This window comes from Peromyscus californicus, unplaced genomic scaffold, assembly GCF_007827085.1.
Source record: "Peromyscus californicus insignis strain IS unplaced genomic scaffold, ASM782708v3 Scaffold_2__1_contigs__length_46816999, whole genome shotgun sequence".
NCBI classification, from domain to species: Eukaryota; Metazoa; Chordata; class Mammalia; order Rodentia; family Cricetidae; genus Peromyscus; species Peromyscus californicus.
Genome location: NW_026294540.1, coordinates 39711917 through 39735414, shown reverse-complemented (window position 1 = coordinate 39735414; position 23498 = coordinate 39711917). Strand labels below are relative to the sequence as shown.

The window sequence follows — 23498 nt, the reverse complement described above, 5'->3', positions numbered from 1 at the left end:
GTTTTGACTTAGCCAAGCAGGGAGCCTATTTTAAAGCTCGCAATTTGAAGATCATGGGTGCTCTCTAAAGCCTTCCGCCTGCGCCTCCTTTTAGGAACACGGCCCTTTATTCTCTAATGGATGAAAGCCCCCAAGCAAGCAAAAAACTTGGTTAAGCTGTCGCTCTCAATAGAGTAAGAAAAAAAAAATGATGGACAAAGAAGGAACAAATTGCATCTTCCAATAAGTTTTCTTGAAGCCCTTGTTAGACGCAGTAACCGCTGATGTTAACTAAATTTAACCCACTGCGACCCAGAAGGTGACCTTCACCTCTCCTTTCTTGTGCTTCCTGAGGCTGCTGGCGAAAACCGGCTCCTGCATTGGAAAAGGCTTCTCTGTCCCACACAAAGGCCCAGCCTTGCTGCCACCCTGCCTGGAGGCCCCTCGTCGCCCGAGGGGTCAGCACCTGGGCCGAGAAGCAGGTGACAGTGGCCTGCCTGCATCCTTCTAGAGCAAGCTGTAAGAGTGTCTACCCGTCAAGGATCACGTGGCAGACTCGGGCATTCAAGCGACTGAAGTCCAGGTTTCCTTTGTGAGCGCAGACTTTACAGAAATCAATCTATTGCTGTTCAGCTGACTGTAAAATTGGTAGATTTACTGTTGCAAAAAGGAGGAAGAAAGAAGGAAAAAAAACACAGTTTTCACTTCCACGTTGGCAGAGCCATGGATGCATAGGGCTGCCAACAAAGCAGCCTTTAAAATCTGTGCCGGGGGCGGTGGGGGGGGACTTAGCAATTTGTGGGGGGAGGGTGTTAAACAATGACTCCAACGGACAGGGACAGTCTTCTCTGTAAGTGCACATGTAAAACTCCACACCCCAGGAACTTGTGAAAGGAGAGTAATTGGCCTCTAATTCTATTTGCCTCAGGGAGAGTGACGTCCAACTATTCCATCATCAACGCACTTACTGGCCGACCCACCCTCCACCCTCCTTAAGCAGCGAGTAACCAGACAATGTCACGTGATATCGAAAAGTGGTGCTGTGCTATATGTGAAATGTAGATGCCAGGTGCGATCTTGGTCATGTTTTGCTGTGACCTCCACAGTAGAGAGCATGGAATGCCTTGTCAGTTTTCATCATCTTCATCCTTCTGTATGACATGATATGTGAGCAGTGGGCATTACTTGCTTTAACCGTTTCAAAACTGAAGGCAGTTGGGTCTGAGGACATAGCTCAGTTGATAAAATGCTTGCCAGGCAAGTGTGAGGACCTGAGTTCAGTTCCCAGCACTCATACAAAGAGTTGGGTGTGGTGGTGCACACTCGCAATCCTGGTGCTGAGGAGGCAGCGACAGGAAGATTCTTGGGCCTCCTGCCCAGCCAGCCTAGCCTAGTGGGAGAGGTCCAGGTCAATGAGAGAGGGTCAAAATTTGTCAAAAGGATGGTGCCTGAGGAACAACACCCAACATTGATTTCTGGTCCACTGGTCCTACACATTTGTGCATACACATACACACACACATCAATGATGAAGGTTAGCTAAATCACTCCAAAACCCACCATCTTGCTTTTCCAAAGGAGACATTTGAACCCATTTCTGCTTCATTCAGCTGTGCAAAAAGACTATACATGGAAGAGAAATGTGTCTCCTTTTGTAAACATCGCATTTAACACACATGAAAGCTTTTGAAAAATTCATCATGATGTGTAGACTCCGACATGCCTACTGTGCTCATTTACAGTTATGGGTGTGTTTTAATAATTGGTGTCATCAGTTTTTGACCAAAGAAATACTTGATCTGGAGTGTGAGGGACTTCCTACATGATGAAGAAATGTATTATGGAGCTAACTTCAGTCTTAGGGCATATGAAGGGCTGCAACACAGATGTGGCTACCAGATGCTCTCCAGGTCTACTGGGGGACCTGCCTAAGTAGCCACGTAATAAGTGTAAGTAATACAAAGGATGAATCTCAAGTCCGATACATGTTGAAAGCTCAGCTAAACTACTGATGTTTTCATTTTGTTTTGTTATTCAACATATGGGTGTTCACAGGTTTGGAGTGGGTGAGCCATGGTCCCACCTGAGAGTAAATGGTTGGCATGATGACCTATCATGATAGTTTATGATGCTAGACTGATGGGTTCATGATAGGGTCTCATTGTATGGGGCTGGCTGTCTTCAGGAAATCTTGAAGGCTTTTCCTAATACTCGGCCAAAGCCCACCCCCACCCCAGCACATCTTGTCTCCTACATCCCTATCGCCATATCGGTAGGCAGAAGGTGAAGGTGTGTCTTCTCAGCCATTAAACCTGCTCTGTATTGACAGAGGCACTGCCATGGACCCATGCAGGCTCAACAGCATCTATACAATTTCAAAATAAACCCAAGAATTTTACTATTATGTGGTTTTTTTGTTGTTGTTTTGTTTTTGTTTTTTGTTTTTTTGAGGCAGGGCTTCTCTGTGTAGCTTTGCGCCTTTCCTGGATCTCGCTCTGTAGACCAGGCTGGCCTCGAACTCACAGAGATCTGCCTGCCTCTGCCTCCTGAGTGCTGGGATTAAAGGCGTGTGCCACCACCGCCCGGCCTGTGGTTTGGTTTTAAAACTGTTACCGCCCCAGTCACCAAGTAAGAGGGATTATCTGGTGTGTGTGCACGCGTGCGCGGACCCTTTCTTCATCAGCTTCTCCCAGGGTGCCCTCACGGGTGTCCTGGCTGCCCTGGGTGGCCTGGCAGCTCCTCTGGGAGGCTGGACTCCTCGACTGGCTTGCCATGGACATCAGCGTCACTCTCTTTGGTGTGTAAGGACCACTGGTTCCGAAATTAATTTGAGACAGAGTTTTTGAAAGAGTTTCCATGGAAACCTTTTTGTTGTTGTTGTTGTTGTTTTTTCCCTCTGTGTAGCCCTGGCTGTCCTGGATCTCGCTCTGTAGACCAGGCTGGCCTCGAACTCACAAAAGATCCTCCTGCCTCTGCCTCCTGAATGCTGGGATTAAAGGCATGCGCCACCACTGCCCAGCGTGACCTTTTTAATAAAAGTGAAATTTGGAAAAAAATATTGAGGACTTACAGACCTGCTGACTCTTAGTTAAAATTACATCCTGACAGGACTTTTTGTGGAGCCACGAGACAGCATTATTATAGAGAGAAGCGAGAGACAGCATTATTATGACAGAGAGAGACCTGTCACTGAACTATTTCCCCAATCCCCTTCACTCTTTCTTTTTTGTTCTTTTAAAGCGTCCTAGGAACTGGAGTTACTGGAGTTGTGGGTGCTGGGGACAGAACCCAGTCCCTCTGCAAGAGGAATACCCTCTTAACCACTGAGCTTCCCAGCCTTCTTTTTACATGCTTGACTCTGCTGATTATGTGATGCTGGGACAAGTCATATAACATCTTCATGTTTCCGTCCGCGCATCTATGAAATGGGTAATGATAGAAGTAGCTTATGAGGGTGTCTTGAGGATTAAACTAACTTGATACACAGTATGTGTTTAGAAGTATGGTACTTATATAAATGTTACCACAAACGTGGGCACTTACAGCCGGTGTAAACCCGTCTACCCAGAGGGTGGGCTCCATACTTTATCCCCACAGCTATTCTCCCATCTTCCCGATGAGGGCTAATTCTGGCAGAATAAAAAGGGCCTCTAATTCTTCATTTCACTTGGAAACGGCTGACATGCAGGCCCCAGCCCTGGCCAGATACAAGGCTGTGATCTGACGAGAAAAGGAAGACTTAGATGTGGCTCTCAGGAAGCTATTTAAGGCTTCCCTAGTTTCCTGATGCAAGAATAATAGTTATAATCAGATATGACCCTGATTGAGTTATTTGGTGAGAATTAAATAAGACGACGTGGTCTTGCCTTGTTTAACACGCGGCCTATAAATACTATGGCTTCCCTTCATGAAAGGAATGGAAGTACCCCCACTAAGGAATCCCCTGTTGAAGAACTTGACGCCAAAGTAGGGGGCAGTTAGCGGCCTGGTTGCATGGGTGCCAGCCCCAAGAGCCAGCAGGTGTAACCCAGAGGGGCGTGAAGCTTCAGACTGCCCTCTTCGCTGACTCCTCTGCCTGTGGATGAGCGGTGATTTCTCCCAGTTCTGACAGCGCCTGAGCCGGAATCCATCACTTTTCGTCAGCAGACAGTGGTCTTGGGAGACAGGTTTATATTCACTAGCCTGATCTGCTCGTATGCAGATGGCAGTATTCCATACCGTACAGGGGTTGTCCAGATATTTATGAAACATTGTACGAGGCATTTCATACTTTATTAAATTGGTATTAATGTAACTGGCGAACGCGATGCAGTGACTGACTGCTCTGGGGACTCCACACTTTAATGTTCAATTCGCCTCAGGAGCAGCAGGTGAGTAAGCAGCAATTTCCTCAGTTTCTTCCTCAGAACTTCTATACTTTTTTTTTTTTTTTTTCTCTCCGGAGGACTTTATTCTATTAGCGGACCTTCCCTTTAAGGACTCGGGAAGTTCCGCCCGCTACGGAAGCCGACGCGGTCAATCCGCGGAGCCCGTGACCGATCTGCTTGTTCTTCCCGCTCGCCGTCCCCGGCCCAGGTAGGGCTAAGGTGAGGGCTCGGGGGTGCGGGGTTGAGGCGGGAGGACGTGTCCTGGGGACAGTCTATGCAGAGCGCCCCAGGCGGACGGGGTCCAGTGGCCCCAGGCTTCGGGGTCCGACCCAGCTGCCGCGCTCCCGAGCCACCGACCCACGATCCCAGCCATTTTCGCCGCGTACGTGCGCAGGCGCACGGCCTAGGGCTCGTGGGGGCGGGGCGGGGCGGGGCGAGTGTCTGGCTTCCGGGTGGGCGTGTCCCTCGCGTGGGCGTTCCCGCTGCCGACCCTTAGAGACACCTTGTGAGGCTTTTCTGTTTTGTTTTGTTTTGTTTTATTGAAACAGGGCCTTACTACGTAGCCCTGGCTGTCCTGGAATTCACTCTGTAACCAGGCTGACCTCGAATTTATAGAGATCCACCTGCCTCAGTTTCCAAAGTGCTGGGACTAAAGGCGTGCGTCACCGTCCCAGGACTTTTGAAACTCCTCCTGGAAGTGAGGGTGAGAAAATTCATAGAGCAGGACGCCAAAGTTGAGTTCACAGAAGACTGAATCTACTCGAACCCGTTCCCTCTGGAGTGAATAGGTGTCAGTAAGCTTGTGACTTTGGAGTGTGACGAACGATACAGAAAGCCAGTGAGTAAGTAAACGGCACAAATTCGTGTCAGGCCAGGTGTGGTGGCGCACGGCTTTAGTCCTAGCTCTCACTCGAGAGGCAGAGGCAGGCTGATCTCTTGTGAATTGGAGGCCAGCCTGGTCTACACAGTGAGATCCTGTCTCAAAAAATACGTAAATAGAAATCAGTACCATCAGGTTGAAGAGATGGCTCAGTAGCCAAAGAAGAGAAAAACAGAATTCAGTGCCTGGAACTGAAAGTGGAGGGAGAGAATTAATTCCGGAAGGTTGTCCTTTGACCTCTGCACCAGCACCGTGGCAAGGGTGCCCAGGCACATCGGACAGTTACATCATAACCAAAAAGCGAAGACTTGGAGAAGAAAGGGTTGGTTTGGTTTGCAGGTCCCAATCATAGGCCATCATTGAGGGAGGTTAGGGCAAGAACCTGGGGGCAGAAACCAAGTAACACCACAGAGGAACAGTGCCCAATGGCTGGTTCCCCATTTTGTTTTCAGCCTGCTTTTTTACACACCCAGGCCACCTGCCCAGGAGTGGTACTGCCCATAGTGGGCCAGACCCTCCTACATTAATCATTAATCAAGAAAAATGCCCCCACAGACTTGGCTCACAGGCCAGCCTGAAAGAGGAATTTACTCAACTGAGGTTCCCTCTTCCCAGATGACTCTGGGTTATGTCAGATGGACAAAGAACTAACCAGGACTTCTGGGCGGTGGTGGCTCATGCTTTTAATCCCAGCACGTGTGTGTGTGTGTGTGTGGGGGGGTGTCGTCTCTGTTAGTTTGAGGCCAGCCTAGTCTACAAACCTAGTTCCAGGACAGCCAGAGCAGTTACACAGAGAGACCCTGTCTCAAAAATAAGTAAATAAATAAATAAATAAAAAGGGCAGCCTGGTCTACAGAGCGAGATCCAGGAAAGGCACAAAGCTACACAGAGAAACCCTGTCTCGAAAAACCAAAAAATAAATAAATAGATAGATAGATAGATAGATAGATAGATAGATAGATAGATAGATAAAAATAAAAAAACCCAAAGAACTAACCAGGACAGCACACAAAGCCAGCCTGTCTGTTTCAGTAAGATGAACATGGATCTGCAGGCTGGATTGGTGTACTGACATGACCACTTCTTTTAGGCCATCAATTCTTGTTTGTTTTCTTTAAACTTTAATTACAAAAGTAATTTAAACCAAAGAATGGAGAGATGAACTAGCAGCCATGTAGCCAGAGGCAGTAAATGTTGCCATAATAGCATCGTCTAACTCCTGTTTCCTGCTGCGTCATTTCCAGTCGCGATCCTAAATACATCAGTGTTTGTTTCCTGGGAATTTTATTTTCACACTGAGAATATCAATGGTACTTTTTGATAGTTCCAAATACCTAATCTGCATTTCTATTTCCCCAGTTTGTCTTTTCAGAGGATTTTTCGCGAACACATTTCCTTTTGTGATTCCCTTGTCTTTTTATTCAAAACTAGCTTTCCATTCTCACCAAGCCTTGTCTCACGATCTGGATTTGTGATTTCACTTCCCTGTGGTATTTTCCAGTTTACTCCTCCCTGGACCTGGCCTTGTGCTTGAAGCTCTGTGGAGAGGTAGGCCAGCTTTGGATTACCTCGGGACAAGGCTGTGCTGTGGGAAGCACGGGGTATTTGCTGTAGCTCCTCATCAGGAGACGTGCCTGGGGTGTGCGGTTGTCCTCTGGTGGGGATGCCACTCTGACCCTTGGTCATGAAGGTGACAGTCAGCTTTTTCCTCAGCAGAGTGCTTTTACACATTTAATCCAGAGGCAGTACGTGGGTGACCGACCGCCTGGCATCGTCCTTGTACCTGAAGGTGTTTGACTGTTGCTTAAATGTGCCATTTTCATTGGTGGCAAAGTGGTGACGATGACGATGATGATTATTATTTTATTACTATATTATCTCCATACTTGGAAGAGAGCTTTTCCTCATCAACATGGACAGGCACGGTTTTTCCTAAAAAGACAATAAATGCTCCGCTCTTTCAGTTTCCTTACCAATCTACCAGTTTTCAGTGGAGCTGGGGTGTGACAGTGACACACAGTGGCGATTAGCAGCCTAATAGATGTTCGCACTTTCGGTGTGTTGAAGGGAATTACAGCCATTTTCCTTAATGTTGAAATTATATAACTGGCTAGAGGGAGCTCCTTCATGCTGCCAAACTGTAAATGAAATGTCACCACCAAACGAAATGATAATGTGTTCAGGGAAATCTGTCAGGACCCGACTATGATCATTAAAAAGACCCAAGAGCGTCATGGCAGTGTTTGCTGATGGCCCACTGGCCACTACTTGTAGCAGATCCTCACCGGTTGTGGGTGGAGGGTGAAACCGGAGGGTAAAACCGGTTTCAGCAGGTGCTGTTCCTTTACATTGTTTCTACACACACATTTCCCAAGATTGTTGCTCCTGTATTTCGGTGCTGAGGATTAAACCTAGGCCTTGCACATTTTAGGCAAATGCTCTACCACTGAGCCAGATTCCCAAGCACCTAATAGAGATTCTGAATAATAATAATTATGAATTTGTGATTTTTTTTTCCTGAGACAGGGTCCTACTGTGTAGACCAGGCTGGCCTGGAACTCAGAGATCTACTTGCCTCTGCCTCCCGAGTGCTGGGATTAAAGGCGTGTACAAGAAGCACCATGAGAAGTGAGAGCAGCACTTTTTATTGTTTGATTGTGGTAAAGAAGAATTTTTTTAAAAACCGAAGTGCCATTACTTTTTTTTTTTTGGATTTCTTCCATTTTACAAGTGCTTGCCTGCATGTACAGCTGTGCACTACATGTGTGCAGTCCCCTCAGAGGCCAGGAGAGGGTGTCAGATCCCCGGAACTAGAGTTACAGTTGAACATATGGACGCCATGTGGGTGCTGGGAATCTAACCCAGGTCCTCTGGGAGAGCAGAGGACTGTTACCATCAGAGCCAACTCTGCAGCCCCTGAAATGGCATTTCTACCTTGTCCTCATAAACAAGCCCTTAGATAACGTCACTTTTGAGCTGGCACTATAGGATCTAGGAAAAAGAGTTATGAATCTGGGAGAAGAGTAGAGATCAAAGGATCACGGTGTGCTGCTCAGTCTGTCACCGGCTGCACCAGGGACAGTGCCAGCCAACAGTCCATGTGTTGGTGTTGCCTTCCTACACATGGATCTGGTGGTCTATGTGCCATAAGGCTGCACAGCCTCACCTGCGCCACATTGTGCCATACTAGCAGACCATGGCATCCGTGATTGAGTCGTGATACACTTTCCCTGTTACTTTGTCAGGATGGCTGTTCTTCTGAACAGGTTGATGCTACAAACCTCAATTGGAAGATGTTTCAGAAAACACATTGCGCAGCCAGCCCCGGCACAGCTGCCCCTGACTGCCTCCACCCCGAAGCTCTCGTACCTGATTTTTACAAAAGGCTTTAGTACTGCCGAAGACAGCCAAGGGGAGAAGAAACAGAAACGGAAAGATGCTTTCACTAACACTGGAAGGAAAATTAGTGAGCGGATTATCCGCGTCCTGGATGAGAAAGGCAGTGACCTGGGGATGATGCACCGAGCGGATGTAATCAGACTCATGGACCAGCAGGACTTGAGGCTGGTGAAGAAGAACACGGGCTCAGAGCCACCGGAGTACCAGCTCATGACCGGAGCACAGATCCACCAGGAGCGGCTAAGGCTGCGGGAAGACGGAAAGGCCAACCCCAAAACTGGTAGGTGTTGATGTTTGTGCCTTGAATACATCAGAACAGTGGTTCTCAACCTGTAGGTCGAGACCCCCTTTCCACAGGGGTTCCATATCAGATATTTACATTGCAGTTCGAAACAGTAAGATCGCCAGGCAGTGGTGGCTCACGTCTTTAATCCCAGCACTCGGGAGGCAGAGGCAGGTGGATCTCTGTGAGTTCGAGGCCAGCCTGGTCTAAAGCGAGTTCCAGGAAAGGCGCAAAGCTACACAGAGAAACCCTGTCTTGAAAAACAAAACAAAACAAAAAAAACCCAATAAGATCATAGTTATGAAGTGGCAATGAGGTAATGTTACGGTTGGGGTCCCCACAACATGAGGAACTGTATTAAAGGGCACAGCATCAGGAGGAATGAGAACCACTGCTTCAGAACAACACAGCAGCACTCAACTCTTGTTGGCCAAGGTGTCAGTGGGACATGAGAAACTGGAAACTCATATGGCTGGTTTTGCCGTCATTGCAGGGAGGCTCCTCCTTCACCCCTCATTCCCATTCCTTCCCTCTCATTTTTGATGTCCCATGTCCATCACCTCTTCTTTTAAACCTGTCAATTGCGGGGAGAAACAAGGTACGCAGACCAAAGTGATGGAAGTCGCCTTCATCTTGTAGCCTGGGCTGCAGATGCACTGGCTGCTGGGGCAGTGAAGCCGCACTTGAAAGAGATGTTCTCCACGTCCAGCCTCCTTCCTGTCATTTTGCTTTTTAAGCACTTTGTAAATCCTGAAAGGGTTCATAGTAGCCCTGGCCTGTGCACATGGCCATCGCTTTCAGGCACCTGTCACGGAAGCCACTTGGAGGCCAGACACTGGGCACTAAGTGAGGAAGGGCTGGCTTTTCTGGCTCCCAGGTATGGAAGACTGGCTGGCTACTCCATGGGCTTCACACCATGACAAGGACTGGGGGCTGGCCCCACTGTAGGAGGCCGAGTGCCATGAGGAAAAAAAGCTGCTTTATAACACCCCAGGAATGCTATCATGAAAACAGACATTCATAGGAAGCCAACCAGGGGTCAGGAGTCAGCATGTCAGTCCATGTCCCAGTCAGAACATGGGGAGCAGACTGCAGAGCCTGGAGAGTCGGGCTTCACCTCATTCTGATGGAGACCCAGAGCCAACTGGTGGGAAACAAGGGGGTGCTAAAAACTTTAAAGGCCTATAAGAAAAGGTAATAAAGCCAAGTGTGGTGGTGCACGCCTTTAATCCCAGCACTCAGGAGGCAGAGGCAGGCGGGTCTCTGTGAGTTCGAGGCCAGTTTGGTCTACAGATCGAGGGCTAGGAGGGCTAGGGATGTTACACACAGAAATACTGTCTCAGAAAAAAAAAAAAAAAAAAAAAAAAAAAAAAGACAGAAAGAAAGAAAGAGAAAAGAAAAGAAAGAAAAAAAAGAAAAGGTATTGTCTGTCATCCAAAATCAGTGAATCTGGCTGTGATTCAGATTTTAAACATTACCGAAAAGTTGAAGCCTCTTCCACCCTCCCAAGAGATGTCCCTGTGTGCTCTCATGGACTTTAGCCAATGTTAATATGACAGATGTTCAGAAACAGTATGTAAATTATGTTTTTTAAAATGGCATATCCCAGGGGCTGGAAAGATGGCTCGGAGATTAGGAACACAGGCTGCTCTTCCAGAGGTCCTGAGTTCAATTCCCAGCAACCACATGATGGTTCACAACCATCTGTAATGAGATCTGGTGCCCTCTCCTGGCCTGCAGGCAGAACACTGTATGTAATAAATAAATCTTTTTTTTGTAATGCACATCCCATGTTCATAGGCTAGCCGTGGGTAAGCTATTAGGAACGTGTTAGTCCATCCCCATGGTATCTGGCCTCTTCCCAGTTCTTCAGTCTTAGGAATGCTCATGTGTACTCTGGGTTCTGTGAACCTGAATGGGCTCCTCTGTTCCCAGTACTGTCACCCTGATTGTCAGGGCAGTGATAGTGAGGAGCCACTGAACGTCCTAAGGTTGCCCTTCTGCCGTCTGAGCCGCATCTGAGTTACCTGCTGTGCCCCATGTTTCTCTCGGATGATCTTCCTCCAGATTCATAGCTCAGTTTAACACGGGGCATGGGGGAGGGGTCAGTGACTCAGAGTGCTTATGCACAGGTCTGAGTTCAAATTCCCAGAAGCAAGTAAATCCAGTCTCAGCAGCACCAGTGTGTGCACTCCAAGCCTGCCCCCTGGGGAGATGGGAGCAGGAGACAGGAGTCCTGGAAGCTCATAGGCCAGCGCCCCTGGTGTAGTGTGAAAATGAGACCTTTTCTCAGGGTGGTGAGGACCAACACTCGAGCTACACACACACACACACCCTCACAAGCACAAATACATACACACACCTTAGCAGACTTGAATTATTACTTAGCACATTAAAACCACACACCTTTATGCCTGTCTGCTCCACTAAAAAGCAGCTGATGGTCCACGAGGCTGGAGTGAGATGAAGGCTGTCAGTCACCCGTGGGCGGAAGCTGAGGTCAGAGAACAGTAAACAGACCCAGTAATAAACTTCACTGTTTCCACCAGGACCAGCTGTGATAAAGGAACTCGTTTTTTCTTCAAATATTGGACAGCATGATCTGGACACAAAGAGTAAACAGATTCAGCAGTGGATTGAGAAAAGATACCACGTTCAAGTCACAATAAAGAAGAAGAAAAGTGCTGACCAGCCGGAGAATGAGATGGTGAGGAGGTGTGAGCACCTGCTGCTGGGCCTTTCTTTTCTGATGCAGAAAGCTATAGAAACACTGGAGAGATGACAAGCAAAGAAATGACTAGTGATTCCACCGCCCTGTGAGGTACCAGCTTCCTGTGTCCAACTGTACACTTACTGTTTTCCATTATAACATACTCGTCCCATGGAAACCCTCTGGGGACGAGAGAAATGTCTCTGTAGTCAAGAGCACCCACTGCTCTTACCAAGGACCCACCTTCTGTCCCCAGCATCCACATGGCAGTTCACAAGTCTGTAACTCCCGTTCCAGGGAATCTGATGCCCTCTTCTGGCCTCTGTGGGCACCACACACACGTGGTGCACATACATACATACATACATACATACATACATTCAGGCAGAACACCCACACACATTTTTTAAAAATTGTAATATAAAAGCTATATTGTCTTTTAAAAACTGCCAGATAGCTAACATTTAAAATATAAAAAGTAGATAGTTCATAGGAGACTCTTCCATTCACCTGTTCTTTGGAGAACTTTATTCTTAGAATCCCTGGAGTATCTGTGCTGCGAGGCCTTTAAGCTGAGCTCACTTTCTCACCACAAAAGGCAGCACGGTACAGTGGGATTTCAACCCAGGCTGCCTGCATCATACTCGCAGGGCACAACTCAACTGCTTCAGAATTAGGAAGGCACTCTGCCAAGACCCAACCCCAGTGCTTGACTTTGGGAGAGCATAGGTGGGCTAGCTGTAGCCCCTGGTGCTGTGACAGACCGGAGTGGGGGCTGCAGTCTCCAGTGGGAGTTAGCACATGGAGTTCCTGTGCAGACAGGACAAGCAGATGGAGACACTGACCAGCCTGTCACAGCAGCTCCAGGGCGCATGCTCAATCTCACCACAGCATCAGAGACACTAAGTTTAAACTAATCTTGCACTGCTGTCCTTTGTAGGATGAGATATTGAACCAGATTCTCCAGACTATGCCTGGACTAGCAACCTTCTCAAGCAGACCGAAAGCTGTCAGGGGAGGAACCGCCTCCACATGTGTCTTCCGCCCCTTGAGCAAGAAAGAAGAGAAAGCATACAGAGACTCTCAAGAGGCCGAGAGAAGGGACGCTTCGAACAAAGACCACAGGACCAAGGAGTCAGACGTTCTGTGTCAGTGATTTTAATAAACAAAATCCAGGCTCTACAGAGGCCCTGCTGCCTGATCTGGAGTCGCTCACGCGGCCAGGGGCACCTAGTGGAGGGTAAGTGATGCAGCCGGTGGGAGCATCTTGCCTGGCGGGCTGCTGCTGGACTCTGCGCTTGTGGGCACGGAGGAGTCTGGCTCTTGTTTCCTTTTAGGAGGGAAGTACCCACTGAGGCGAGAGGCCAAGCTCCGTCTTGCCCGAGGCAGTTTTACCTTTGGAAGGAAGGAAAGAGACAACTGAATTTCCCCATCAGAATTACCTGCATCACAACGATACCCCCTTGACAGTGACAGTCCTTGATGGAGTCACACCTTCAACAGGTGGACATACCCAGGGCGGCGGGGTGGGGGCGAGGGGACGGAGGACCGGCGGTGGGGGCAGGGCAAGCAGCTCCACTTACTTTGGCCTTCATCCCCTTCTTGTGGGGGTCATGCACGACGCTGTGCCTCATGAGGCTCTGCTGCGGTGCAGGAAAAAGAAGCCCACTTCAGAAACCCTTGGTTCAGGGCTGGAGGTGGCCGGGTGGTTAGAGCATGTGCCACTCTCGCAGAGGACCCGGGGTCAGCGCCCACAAACTACGTGACAGCTCACAACCACCTCTATGCTGGTTCCACTAATTAATCTTTTAAAAAAGTCACAAGCTCTTGGTGTCTGCTAACATGAAAATGTCATGAGATGGTGCAATAAACTACCAGCTGCCTTTCTGTGGCGTGAACTTGACTTCCACCCAACTCCCTGACCAGAGTCTTTTCCAAGGACCATGCTGGGAACTGACTCCATCCCAATCTACTGACTTAGACCTTTCCTGAGACGGGAAACCTGGGGTTGAACTTCCCAGCTCATGCTTGCTTAGCTGACTCTCTCAGCTTCATCCCTAAACACCAGATGGAAATCTGGCCTCTGCCCTGCTGGCTGGCAGCAGTGGTCACCACAGGTACCTGTTGGGGGACTGATCGGAGCTATGCTTGGCGAGTTTATAATCCATAGTAAGAGCTCTGAAGACACCAGCTAGGCTGAAGCAAACTGCACAGGCCCACTGCTAGGTACCATGTTCCCACCTGACCCTTGAATCAGGCCAAAATCAAGCCAAGATCCCACAGCCCCCAGGTTGCCCATCTGTGTTACCCACCTCTTCTCAGGCCCTACATGATGGTCTACAAGCTCACATATTATCAGCTCTCTAAGATAAAGGACTCTGGCTCCCCGACTCAGCATAGCCATAATCCCCTAGAGCAGTGGTTCTCAACCTGTGGGTCAGGACCCATGAGGAACTGTATTAATGGGTTGCAGTGTTAGGAAGGTTGAGAACCACTAGTCTAGAGCACTTGTTAAAATAAGCCGTCAGCTTCCCAACCCCAGGGCTTCTGGCCCAGCTGGGTCAGAATGGGGACCCGGGACTCTGCACTTGTCAAGCGTTCTGCATTCTCACTGAGAACTGGCTCTCAAACCCGGGGCTCTGCAGGCTGCACGGGGAGACCCCAGCCAGGGGCAGGACACTCACTTTCATTGCGAACGTCCTGCCACAGCCCGTGTGCTCACACACGAAGGGACGCGCTTCCTCGTGGAAGGAGAGAATGTGGCTTTGCAGGTTGAACACGGTTGTATAGGTTCTCCCACAGCCTTCGCGCACACAGCGGTACACGTCCCTTTCTGGAGCGTGCGTCTTCATGTGCTGCTTAAGGTAGTCTTTGCGCTTGAAAGTCTTCTGGCATACTGTGCAGGTGGCTTCCTCTGGCGGGGAGACACTCATTAACCACCTTCCCTGTCTACACAACGGCTAGTCCTGTGACTACACACAAACTTCAACCCCTCATCTCACTGGCTCCGAATCCCAAGTTCTCTCCTGGCTCCCAGCTAGGTGACTAGGCAGGCGGAATTAATGTCATGGCGTCCGCGTTTGTCCTGACGCACAGCAGCGTTTCCCAAGAAGCCCTGCAGAGTTGCAGAGCCTCAGGAAAGCGGAGTGCATGGCCGCACCAGCTCAGAGACCCCCAGCAGCCCCTCACCGCCCAGGAAGCCAGCACTACAGGCATGATGCAGAACCCCTCCCTTTACAGCACACGTATACATTTCACTCTTCCCAAGCATGCTGTCAGCTCCCAGGGCCAGTGTTCTTCCTCAGCTCCATGTCCGCCTACCTTTATGGGCTTCTCTCATGTGCTTCAAAAGCTCTGTCCATGTTTTTGCCACAAAAGAACATCCCTTTTGACATAGATAGCCTGTTAAAAAAAAAAACACCAAAGAGTTATCCACTGCCTGCTCTGAACACCCAGCGCGAACCCTGACGACGGACCCTGACGACGGCCAGGAAGGAACCGCATGCCCCTGGAGTTCTCCTTCTCTCAAGAAAGGGCCGCTCTGCTGCATGCGACGAACTTCAACTAGCTAAACCTTTGCACACTTGAGAGTAGCCAGCTCACTAGAAAAGGAGACGCACAGCGGTATACAAATGAGTTACTAATAAACTCAGCATTGGGTTTAAATGGTCATGACAAGAGGCCAAGACCCAAACACCACAACAGTGTCCTTTGTTTGCCACACAGCTCTCGGTGCTCAGTGTGACCGTGCAGCAGACCAAGGACGCCAAGCAGCCCGAGTGGCAAGCACAGGCTGCTCGTGGTGTCCTCAGGGCCGGCACGGTGACCATCTGTACGTACCCTCGTGAACCTTCGCGTGCCGTTTCAGCCTGCTGGGTGAGGCGAAGTGCTTCCCACATCCCTCCTGGGTGCACCTGGGAAAGCAGCATGTGAAGCGTTAGCCAGTCCCTTCCCGTGGAGAACTTTGCTGAGATCCCCTCATCAGAGCCCATAGCTTCCCACACCAAACCTATCACCAAAATATTCAGTAGAGTCCTAAGTACAAACACCAGTGACTTGGCCAGCTTTGGAGCAAAACAAGCTTTTTGAGAAAAAGTCACACATCTTTTGTTTCTGTCATCAAATTGAAAGTTCTCATAGTTCTGAAAATAGTTTTGTGGCTACAGAAGCCACGTCAGGAGGCTGGCTGACTTGGTGACACTGGACCATCCTGAGCTGTTGGTCTGTGGTGTGACCAACTGCTACACACTGTCAGACAGGAACACAGCACGGGCTGGGTGCAGCTCAGGGGGCCCAGCACCAGAAAAACACCAACAACAAAGAGAAAGGGGTTTAGAGCCGGGCAATGGTGGCGCACACCTTTATCCCAGCACTCAAGAGGCAGAAGCAGGCAGATCTCTCTGAGTTCCAGGCCAGCCTGGTCTACAGAATGAGTTCTAGGACAGCCAGGGCTAAACAGAGAAACCCCGTCTTAAAAAAAAGACACAAACAAACAAAAAATAAAAACAAAGGGTGTCTGTTGCTGGGCATGGTGGCACATGCCTGTGACTGCAGCATTGAGGATCAGGGGCAGGACAACTAGAGTTTAGGACTAGCCTAAGCTATGCAGCAAGACCCTGTCTCAAGAAAACAGAAAATGGGGGCTGGAGAGATGGCTCAGCAGTTAAGAGCACTGACTGCTCTTCCAGAGGACCCAGGTTCAATTCCCAGCAACCATATAGCAGCTCATAACTGTTTGTAACTCCTGTTCCAGGGGACCTGACACCCTCACACAGACATAGATGCAGGCAAAACACCAATGCACATAAAATACAAATAAATAAATTATTAAAAAAGCAGATGGCCTGTCTAGGGTCTCACCTTATAAAAAAAGAAAAGAATGCCAGCACTCGGGAGGCAGAGGCAGGAGGCTTTCTGTGAGTTTGAGGCCAGCCTGGTCTACAGAGAGAGCTCCAGAAAAGGCGCAAAGCTACACAGAGAAACCCTGTCTTGAAAAACCAAAAAAAAAAAGAAAAGAAACGAGACAACAGGAGCCAAGGGGGGAGGGAAGAGCAGGCGAGGGCTTCAGGTGCCTGAGGAAAGGGCAGTGCGCTGCATCCTCAGCACCGGTATGAACCGCACTCCAGTGCAACCACAACAGCAGCGCCTGGGCAAAGGGCAGCCCAAGGTGCAGGGAGACACCACACCCGACCACCGCCCCCGCCCCCATGTGTCCTTCTGAGTACTCAGGAAAGCCCCAGTGCAGACGGAGCCCAGTTACTTCTGTTCTGTAGAAAAAGTCTTCATGAGGCAGTTCCTCACCTGCCCTTCAAGCTTAACCACAGCTGCCTGGCTCTCAAGAGCTGTTCCCCACATGTGAACATTGGTTTTTAGGGAAAGGGAAACAAATCTAACTGTTGAGTCCCCATGGGCACACAGGCCAGCCTGGCTCGGGACCCTTCAATCTGAACTCAGTGCCGGCAAAGCACCGACCTGAAGAGCAGCTCGCCGGTGTGCTGGCACTGATGCGTCTTCAGCTGCTGGTGCTTCCTAAAGGCCTTCGTGCAGCCTTCAAAACTGCACTGTGAAGAAAGAAATGCACCGTTTAGTAAAGGCAGAGACTCGACAGATGCTGGCGTCCTCTCGGGGCTGCAGACGGCTCAGATAAGAACACTTGCTTCTCTCTCAGAGGAGCCGGGTGCGGATTCCACATCCACCTGGTGCTTCTCAGCCATCTGACTGCAGTTCCAGAGGAACCGACACCCCCTCTGACCCTCACAGGCACCTACATGCATGTGGTGCGCAGGTACATATGCAGGCTAAACACCTGCACATAAAATAAATATGAAACTTTTTAACATTAAACAACGGTTTCTCAGGACCTAAGTGCCTCAGGGAACATAAACTTTCACCCTCTGAGTCCCTGTGAAACGCTTCATCTCAAAAACTAAAGAGCAATGGCAGTCAGAAAAGCAAGCATGCTTCTGCTGGGGTAGAAGCTAGGGTAGTCGGCACTAACCCAAATGCGCCCAAAGGGAGTCTTCAACATGAAAGCTTGCAGGCTGAGGACAGCCAATGCTGGACTTTACATCTCAGCAAGATAAAATCGGGTTTACGCAAACTCACTTTGGTACCAAATGTAAAAATAGCCGAAGTTGAAACCTATGAGGCCATACTCACTATATACTGTTTCTGTGGATTTTCATGTTTGCGTTCAACGTGCTTCTTCAAGTTCGATTTTGTGTTGAATTTCTGATTACAGCCATTATCTTCACAACTGCAAGAGATTGTATGAACAAAATATGACACACCAAAGTGAAAGAAGGTTTAGGGTGTGAACATGTGGGGCTGGAGAGAGGGCTCAGCGGTTAAGAGCACCGGCTGCTCTAGCCGAGGACCCGGGTTCAGTTCCCAGAACCCACCTGGTGGCTCACAACCGTCTGTAACTCTACTTCCAGGGGATCTGACGCCCTCTTCTGGTCTCCACAGGCACCATGCACACACACACAACACAGAAATACATGCAGGCAAAACACTCATGCACATAAAATAATAAAATAGCCGGGCGGTGGTGGCTCACGCCTTTAATCCCAGCACTCGGGAGGCAGAGCCAGGCGGATCTCTGTGAGTTCGAGGCCAGCCTGGGCTACCAAGTGAGTTCCAGGAAAGGCGCAAAGCTACACAGAGAAACCCTGTCTCGAAAAACCAAAAAAAAAAAAATAATAATAATAATAATAAAATAGTATTTTTTTTAAAGATGTGAACATCCTTCTACTTTATAAAAGCTGATGATTGCAAGAAACACTATAAAGTAGCCTTTCAGTAAATTCCAAAGTGTCAAGATGAGATTGTGGCTCAGTGGAAAGGTGGGGTGGGGGTGGGGACAGTCCCATGTGCCAAACCATGTCATGCAGGCCTCAACTTGGACAGATGTGCAACAGAATGCTCTGCACTTGCGCTCAAGGTAAAATGTACACTGGGTTGCCCTTCCCTGGACACTGGGTCACCATCCCTGGACACTGGGTCGCCCATCCCTGGACACTGGATCACCCGTCCCTATACATTGGCAAAGGGAGGAAACACTGGCCTCGGACGCCTGAATGCTGCTCGGGCTCCAGTGGTGCCATATTCAACTACTTTAATTTAATCTAAAAACCTCCTTTTGTGAGAAATGTCATCATAAGCTGCGTTTTCAACAAGGGAAAGAGCCTGGCTCTAGTGCTGTCACTACAGGTAGAACATGTGCTTGGCACAGAATTGTGACCCCCTGTCCCCTCGGGACGTCACTAGGCCATTCCAGTTCCCCTTGTGTTAGAATCTTGTCCTTGAAAGAGTTCATGGACCTCAAATGAACGAGGACCCCTTTCCCAGCCTCACTGCATGAGGAGACTCCCTGTTGCTAGAGTTTTCCTGCCTGGCCCACAGTCAGGGCAAATCTCTCTCACCCGCCAGTCCCAAGCCGCTCAAACCCGATCAAGTAAACACAGAGACTTATATTGGTTACAAACTGTATGGCCGTGGCAGGCTTCTTGCTAACTGTTCTTACAGCTTAAATTAATCCATTTCTATTAATCTATACCTTGCCACGTGGCTTGTGGCTTACCGGTACTTTACATCTTCCTTATCCTGATGGCGGCTGGCAGAGTCTCTCTGATTCAGCCTTCCACTTCCCAGCTTTATTCTCCTCCTTGTCCCGCCTACACTTCCTGCCTAGCCAATGGCCAATCAGTGTTTTATTTATTGACTAATCAGCAACACATTTGCCATACAGAACATCCCACAGCAACTCCCTCAGACACTGTGCGCTTGGGCAAGGAGTCCGGCGACCAGTGAACACAACGAGGGGTACAGTGCAGAGGCCACAGCAGCACACGGGAGGCCTGTTACACACTGAGCTTCCTCCCCACTGCCCCTGCAACAGGAGGTGGCCACACAGCCAAGTTCAGGCCATCCTACTCAACTCTCACAGTGCCGTAAATGGGGACAGCATGTCCATTGTCCTCCTTGAAAAAGCTGGGCACCAAACAGGCATCTTGGCCCACAGGGTTGAAGCCCCAAGATGAGAACGGCGGAGTCTTCAGTTTAGAGCCCAAGTCCCTGAAGACCCTGGAGTACCCTACACTTTCCAATTCTACTTCTGCATTCCAGTCAGAACCCAGAAAGCCCAATGGGTGAGCGCCTTGTGCTTATCTTCTCTTCACTGTTCACTCTAACACAGACATTTAAACACACGCGCAGGACAGGAGGACAGGGTCACAAATCCTGACGGAACCAAATGGCAGGGGCAGGGGCAAGAAGGACCCTGGCAAACTGGAGTGGGAAGGTTGTCATTCGGTACAGCTGGGCCACAGCTTCATTTCTGAGGGCCAAGCACCCAGGGGAAGGTAAGGAGAAAAGGGCAGAGGAGCGCAGGCCAGCACCACACAGAAGGGACATGGACTTCATACACTCAGGGCACAAAACCACTGCTGTCCGTCACCTGCTCGTGAGAGGAGCCGGTCGGAGCCACAAACACCACTTCCAAGGTCAAGCTTGGCGGCGAGCACTACGCCACTTCACCAGCCCATCCCCCATTCTTAACCTTATGAATCAGCAATCATCCTGCCAGGGCTCCATGCCAAATATACCCCACTCCAAAGGCCTAGTCGGCCCCCTACTCACACGAACGGCTTTTCTCCAGTGTGAATCAGGACATGGCGACTCAGATGGTAGTCTCTGATGAAGGCCTTGCCACAGCCCTCATAGTCACAAACAAATGGCCTCTGACACAAAGAAAAACAAGGGGGTGAAGGAAAAATTGTACATTGATTGATTGATTGATTGATTGTGTGTATATGTGTGCGTGTGTGTGTCACACACACACACGCACACATGTGGAGGTCAGAGGACAACTTTGGGGAGTCAGTTCTTTCCTTCTACCCTTGAGTTCCAGGAACCTAGGTCCTCAGGTCTGACAAGTGCCCCTCCTCACTGAGCCACCCCATCGGCTCTGTTGTTAAGTCTGATCTGTGATAGGCAAAAGCTTCAAACTTCCACTCCAGGGATGTGTCCACTCAGGAAGGCACCTGCTACACTCAGGCAAGAGCTCATTTTGCTGTACCAAGTTCCACACCATAATCAAGCCATCTTCTCATAAGGTCTCTGTAGCAAGCAGACTTTGTTTTGTGGATAGACAGTGTACTAGCTGGTTTTGTGTGTCAACTTGACACAAGCTGCTGGTCCCGGGTTCTATAAGAAGGTGGGTTGAGCAAGCCATGGGAAGCAAGCCAGTAAGCAGCGCCTCTGCATCAAATCCTGCCTCCGGGATCCTGCCCGGTTTGAGTTCCTGTCCTGACTTCCTTCAGTGATGAACAGCAACGCTGGAGTGTAAGCCTAATAAACCCTTCCTCCCCCAGCTTGCTTTTTGATCATGGTGATTTAGCACAGCAGTAGAAACCCTAAGACAGACAGCATCTGAAATAAGCAGGCTGACCTGCTCCTCTAAGAGACCAGGCTTCCCCAGCAAAGCCCTCTTCAAGATTACTTTGATATGAGCACATGTGGCCTATTTGCACATCTCTCCCACAGCATCAGTTTACCAACTGAAAAGAACTCAGGGCAGAGCAAGGAGCAGGCTGTCTCATCCCAGGAGAGCTCAGTATCTGTACTAAGAGATGCCATATGGACCGATACAGGAAAATGTGTCACCGTTGAAAACGCTCATAGGTGCAAGGGCAAACGAGGAAACAGCTCCCAGCCCTAATTGCAATTTCCCTTTGGGACCCAGGAGGGAGGGGAGGGGGTGATCTGGTGAATCCACAGTAAAGCTATATCATGTCCCAACATCCAATTTGGTGTACCTAACTACGGAAATAATCTGAAATCCAGGAGGGTGGTACCAAGCCCTCAATCACAGTACTAGACAGCCAGTGGACAGGAAGACATAGGTGAGCCGTGCTGCCCAGAACAGTCCAAGAACCTTCTTCAGCTCCAGTCCCAGAAGAGGGTCGATACTAGTTAAATTATTGTGGGACAATAAACACAGCTTAGTGTCCAACCAAAGTGCAGCATTTTGGTCTAGAAGGAAAGGCAAGCTCTGACTGGGACACAGGGACAAAAGTGGGAACAGAACGGACAAGGACTGAAGAGGGGGTACAGTCACAAAGGAGGTTATATAGGGATGGCAGTAGTGGGTAAGTCTGCCAAGAGGGGCCAGGGGAAAAAGCCAAACAGGAAGGCTTTACCTGACCACCCCTTACCCAGCCTTGGTACCCGACCAAAGCCCTCCAGCAATTAAAAGGGTGCACACTTGTTGCTTGCAGGGAAGCCTTAGGCTTTCCCTTGCAGGAGCTCTAGTAGGCGGAGATTCTCTGGGCGCATGGGTGTGTCTAGTGGTAGCTGACTTCCAGATCCCGGTACCGGTCCGACCCCGCTACTAAAGATGACCCGGGCAAGGGCTGCCCTAGACCCCCTGTCCTTGCTCATCGCCGTCCCCGGCCAAGCCCAGGACGCAGCCCCGGCGCCGGGCTCGCCACGCGCATCCGCGGCCAGGTTACCTCCCCCGTGTGCTTGCACAGATGCGCGTCTAGCTTCCAGGCTTTGTTGTAGCTGGCGCCGCAGTCGGGGAAGGAGCAGATGAACCGGCTGGGGAGCGCGGGGCGCGGCGGGGCGGGGCCCGCACAGGCCGCAACGAACGCGTCCGCGATGGTCAGGGACGACACCGCTTCCGCGACCGAGACCCGCGGCTCCAGGGCGACGAGGCCGCTCCCGGGCCGAGGCGGGGCGGCCACGTGCGGCTCCCGGGACGCCGGACACGAGTCACCGGCGGACCGGCCGGAGACTCTCCACACTTCCGGGAACGCGGCCTCGCAGGGCTCCAGGCCCCGCCCACCAGCCTCCAGCGCCTCGACTGCGCATGCTCCGAGCGGCCCAGCCTGGCTGCGCATGCGTCCCGAGGACAGGGTTTGTGCTCAGCAGTCGCGGCTTGCAGAAACTGGAAGCGCTGCCTAAGAGTCCAAAGTTCCAACCTGACCTAAGACGGACTGTTCTGCACACTCCAGGTTCGCCCTCTGCCCCCTGCCACGAGCCCCAGGACACAGTGGGTCCCAGGCTTGTCTGCTCATTCGAGTCACGTCGAGATTTTTCAAATTTCCAAAGCCTAGAGCTTATCAGGGCCAGTTAAACAGTAATTTCTGAGAGCGAATGTGTTAGTTACTGTTTTGTCGACTTTTTGTTTTTGAGGCCCCAGGTGTTTGGGGCTGTTCTCAGCCGTAGGCTTTCCTCTTTCCCTTCTCTTGATTCAACCTCTGTATTGGCAGGGACTGAAAAATACCCTTTCTGAATCCTTACCAGCAAGGTGGTGTGTGTCGACTGAACTGATCTTACTGTTAGTTGAATGAAGATGACCATGAATAATATCTTTACAGAAGAATGTTTTGGCCAGACGGCGGTGGCGCACGCCTTTAATCCCAGCACTCGAGAGGCAGAGCCAGGCGGATCTCTGAGAGTTTGAGGCTAGCCTGGTCTAGAGCGCGAGTTCCAGGACAGGCTCCACGGAGGGGGGAAAAATGTTTTGAACGCACTTTATCCCAGTCAAACTAATCCACATGAAAAGGGATTGATGGGCCAGGCGGCGGTGACGCACACCTTTAATCCCGGCACTAGGGAGACAGAGGCAGGTTCAAGGCCAGCCTGGTCTACAGAAAGAGTTTCAGGACCTTGTCTTGAAAAACCAAAAGAGAAAGGGGGGAGGGAGTTGGAGGGATACAAGAGGGTCTCAACAAACCAGCTGCAGAAAGGCCTTGGAACGAGAGACTTGTTCACAGGGCATTTTCCGTGCCGCTATTGGGATCTCATGCGCCTCCTATTCATGTCCCATGTGCATGTGTGCATCGCTGGCTGTCTCTCCGTCAGTCCCCTCCC

The 23498-nt window shown here is 50.1% G+C and overlaps 2 protein-coding genes across 10 annotated transcripts; one reads left to right on the top strand and one right to left on the bottom strand.

Moving 5' to 3' along the window:
* Positions 1 to 4423: 4423 nt before the first annotated feature.
* Mtif3 (mitochondrial translational initiation factor 3) lies at positions 4424 to 12805 on the top strand. 9 transcript variants are annotated; one of them, XM_052754520.1, is made up of 5 exons: positions 4440 to 4554; positions 6728 to 6774; positions 8493 to 8905; positions 11458 to 11615; positions 12559 to 12805. In XM_052754520.1, the coding sequence occupies exons 3-5, from the start codon at positions 8497 to 8499 to the stop codon at positions 12772 to 12774; spliced, it is 783 nt and encodes a 260-aa protein (XP_052610480.1). In that variant the 5' UTR covers positions 4440 to 4554; positions 6728 to 6774; positions 8493 to 8496; the 3' UTR covers positions 12775 to 12805. The 9 variants fall into 9 exon arrangements, with proteins under 9 accessions (XP_052610472.1, XP_052610480.1, XP_052610476.1 ...); XM_052754516.1 differs by having other exon boundaries at positions 8472 to 8905; XM_052754512.1 differs by having other exon boundaries at positions 4424 to 4554; positions 6658 to 8905.
* Positions 12754 to 22537, bottom strand: Gtf3a (general transcription factor IIIA). The gene is made up of 9 exons (XM_052754510.1): positions 22133 to 22537; positions 20259 to 20359; positions 17778 to 17874; positions 17091 to 17179; positions 15459 to 15532; positions 14940 to 15020; positions 14303 to 14532; positions 13202 to 13261; positions 12754 to 13013 (listed from the first exon to the last, which is right to left on the bottom strand). Exons 1-9 carry the CDS (start codon positions 22520 to 22522, stop codon positions 12849 to 12851), a joined length of 1287 nt encoding a protein of 428 aa, XP_052610470.1. The 5' UTR covers positions 22523 to 22537; the 3' UTR covers positions 12754 to 12848.
* Between the last annotated feature and the right edge of the window lie 961 nt (positions 22538 to 23498).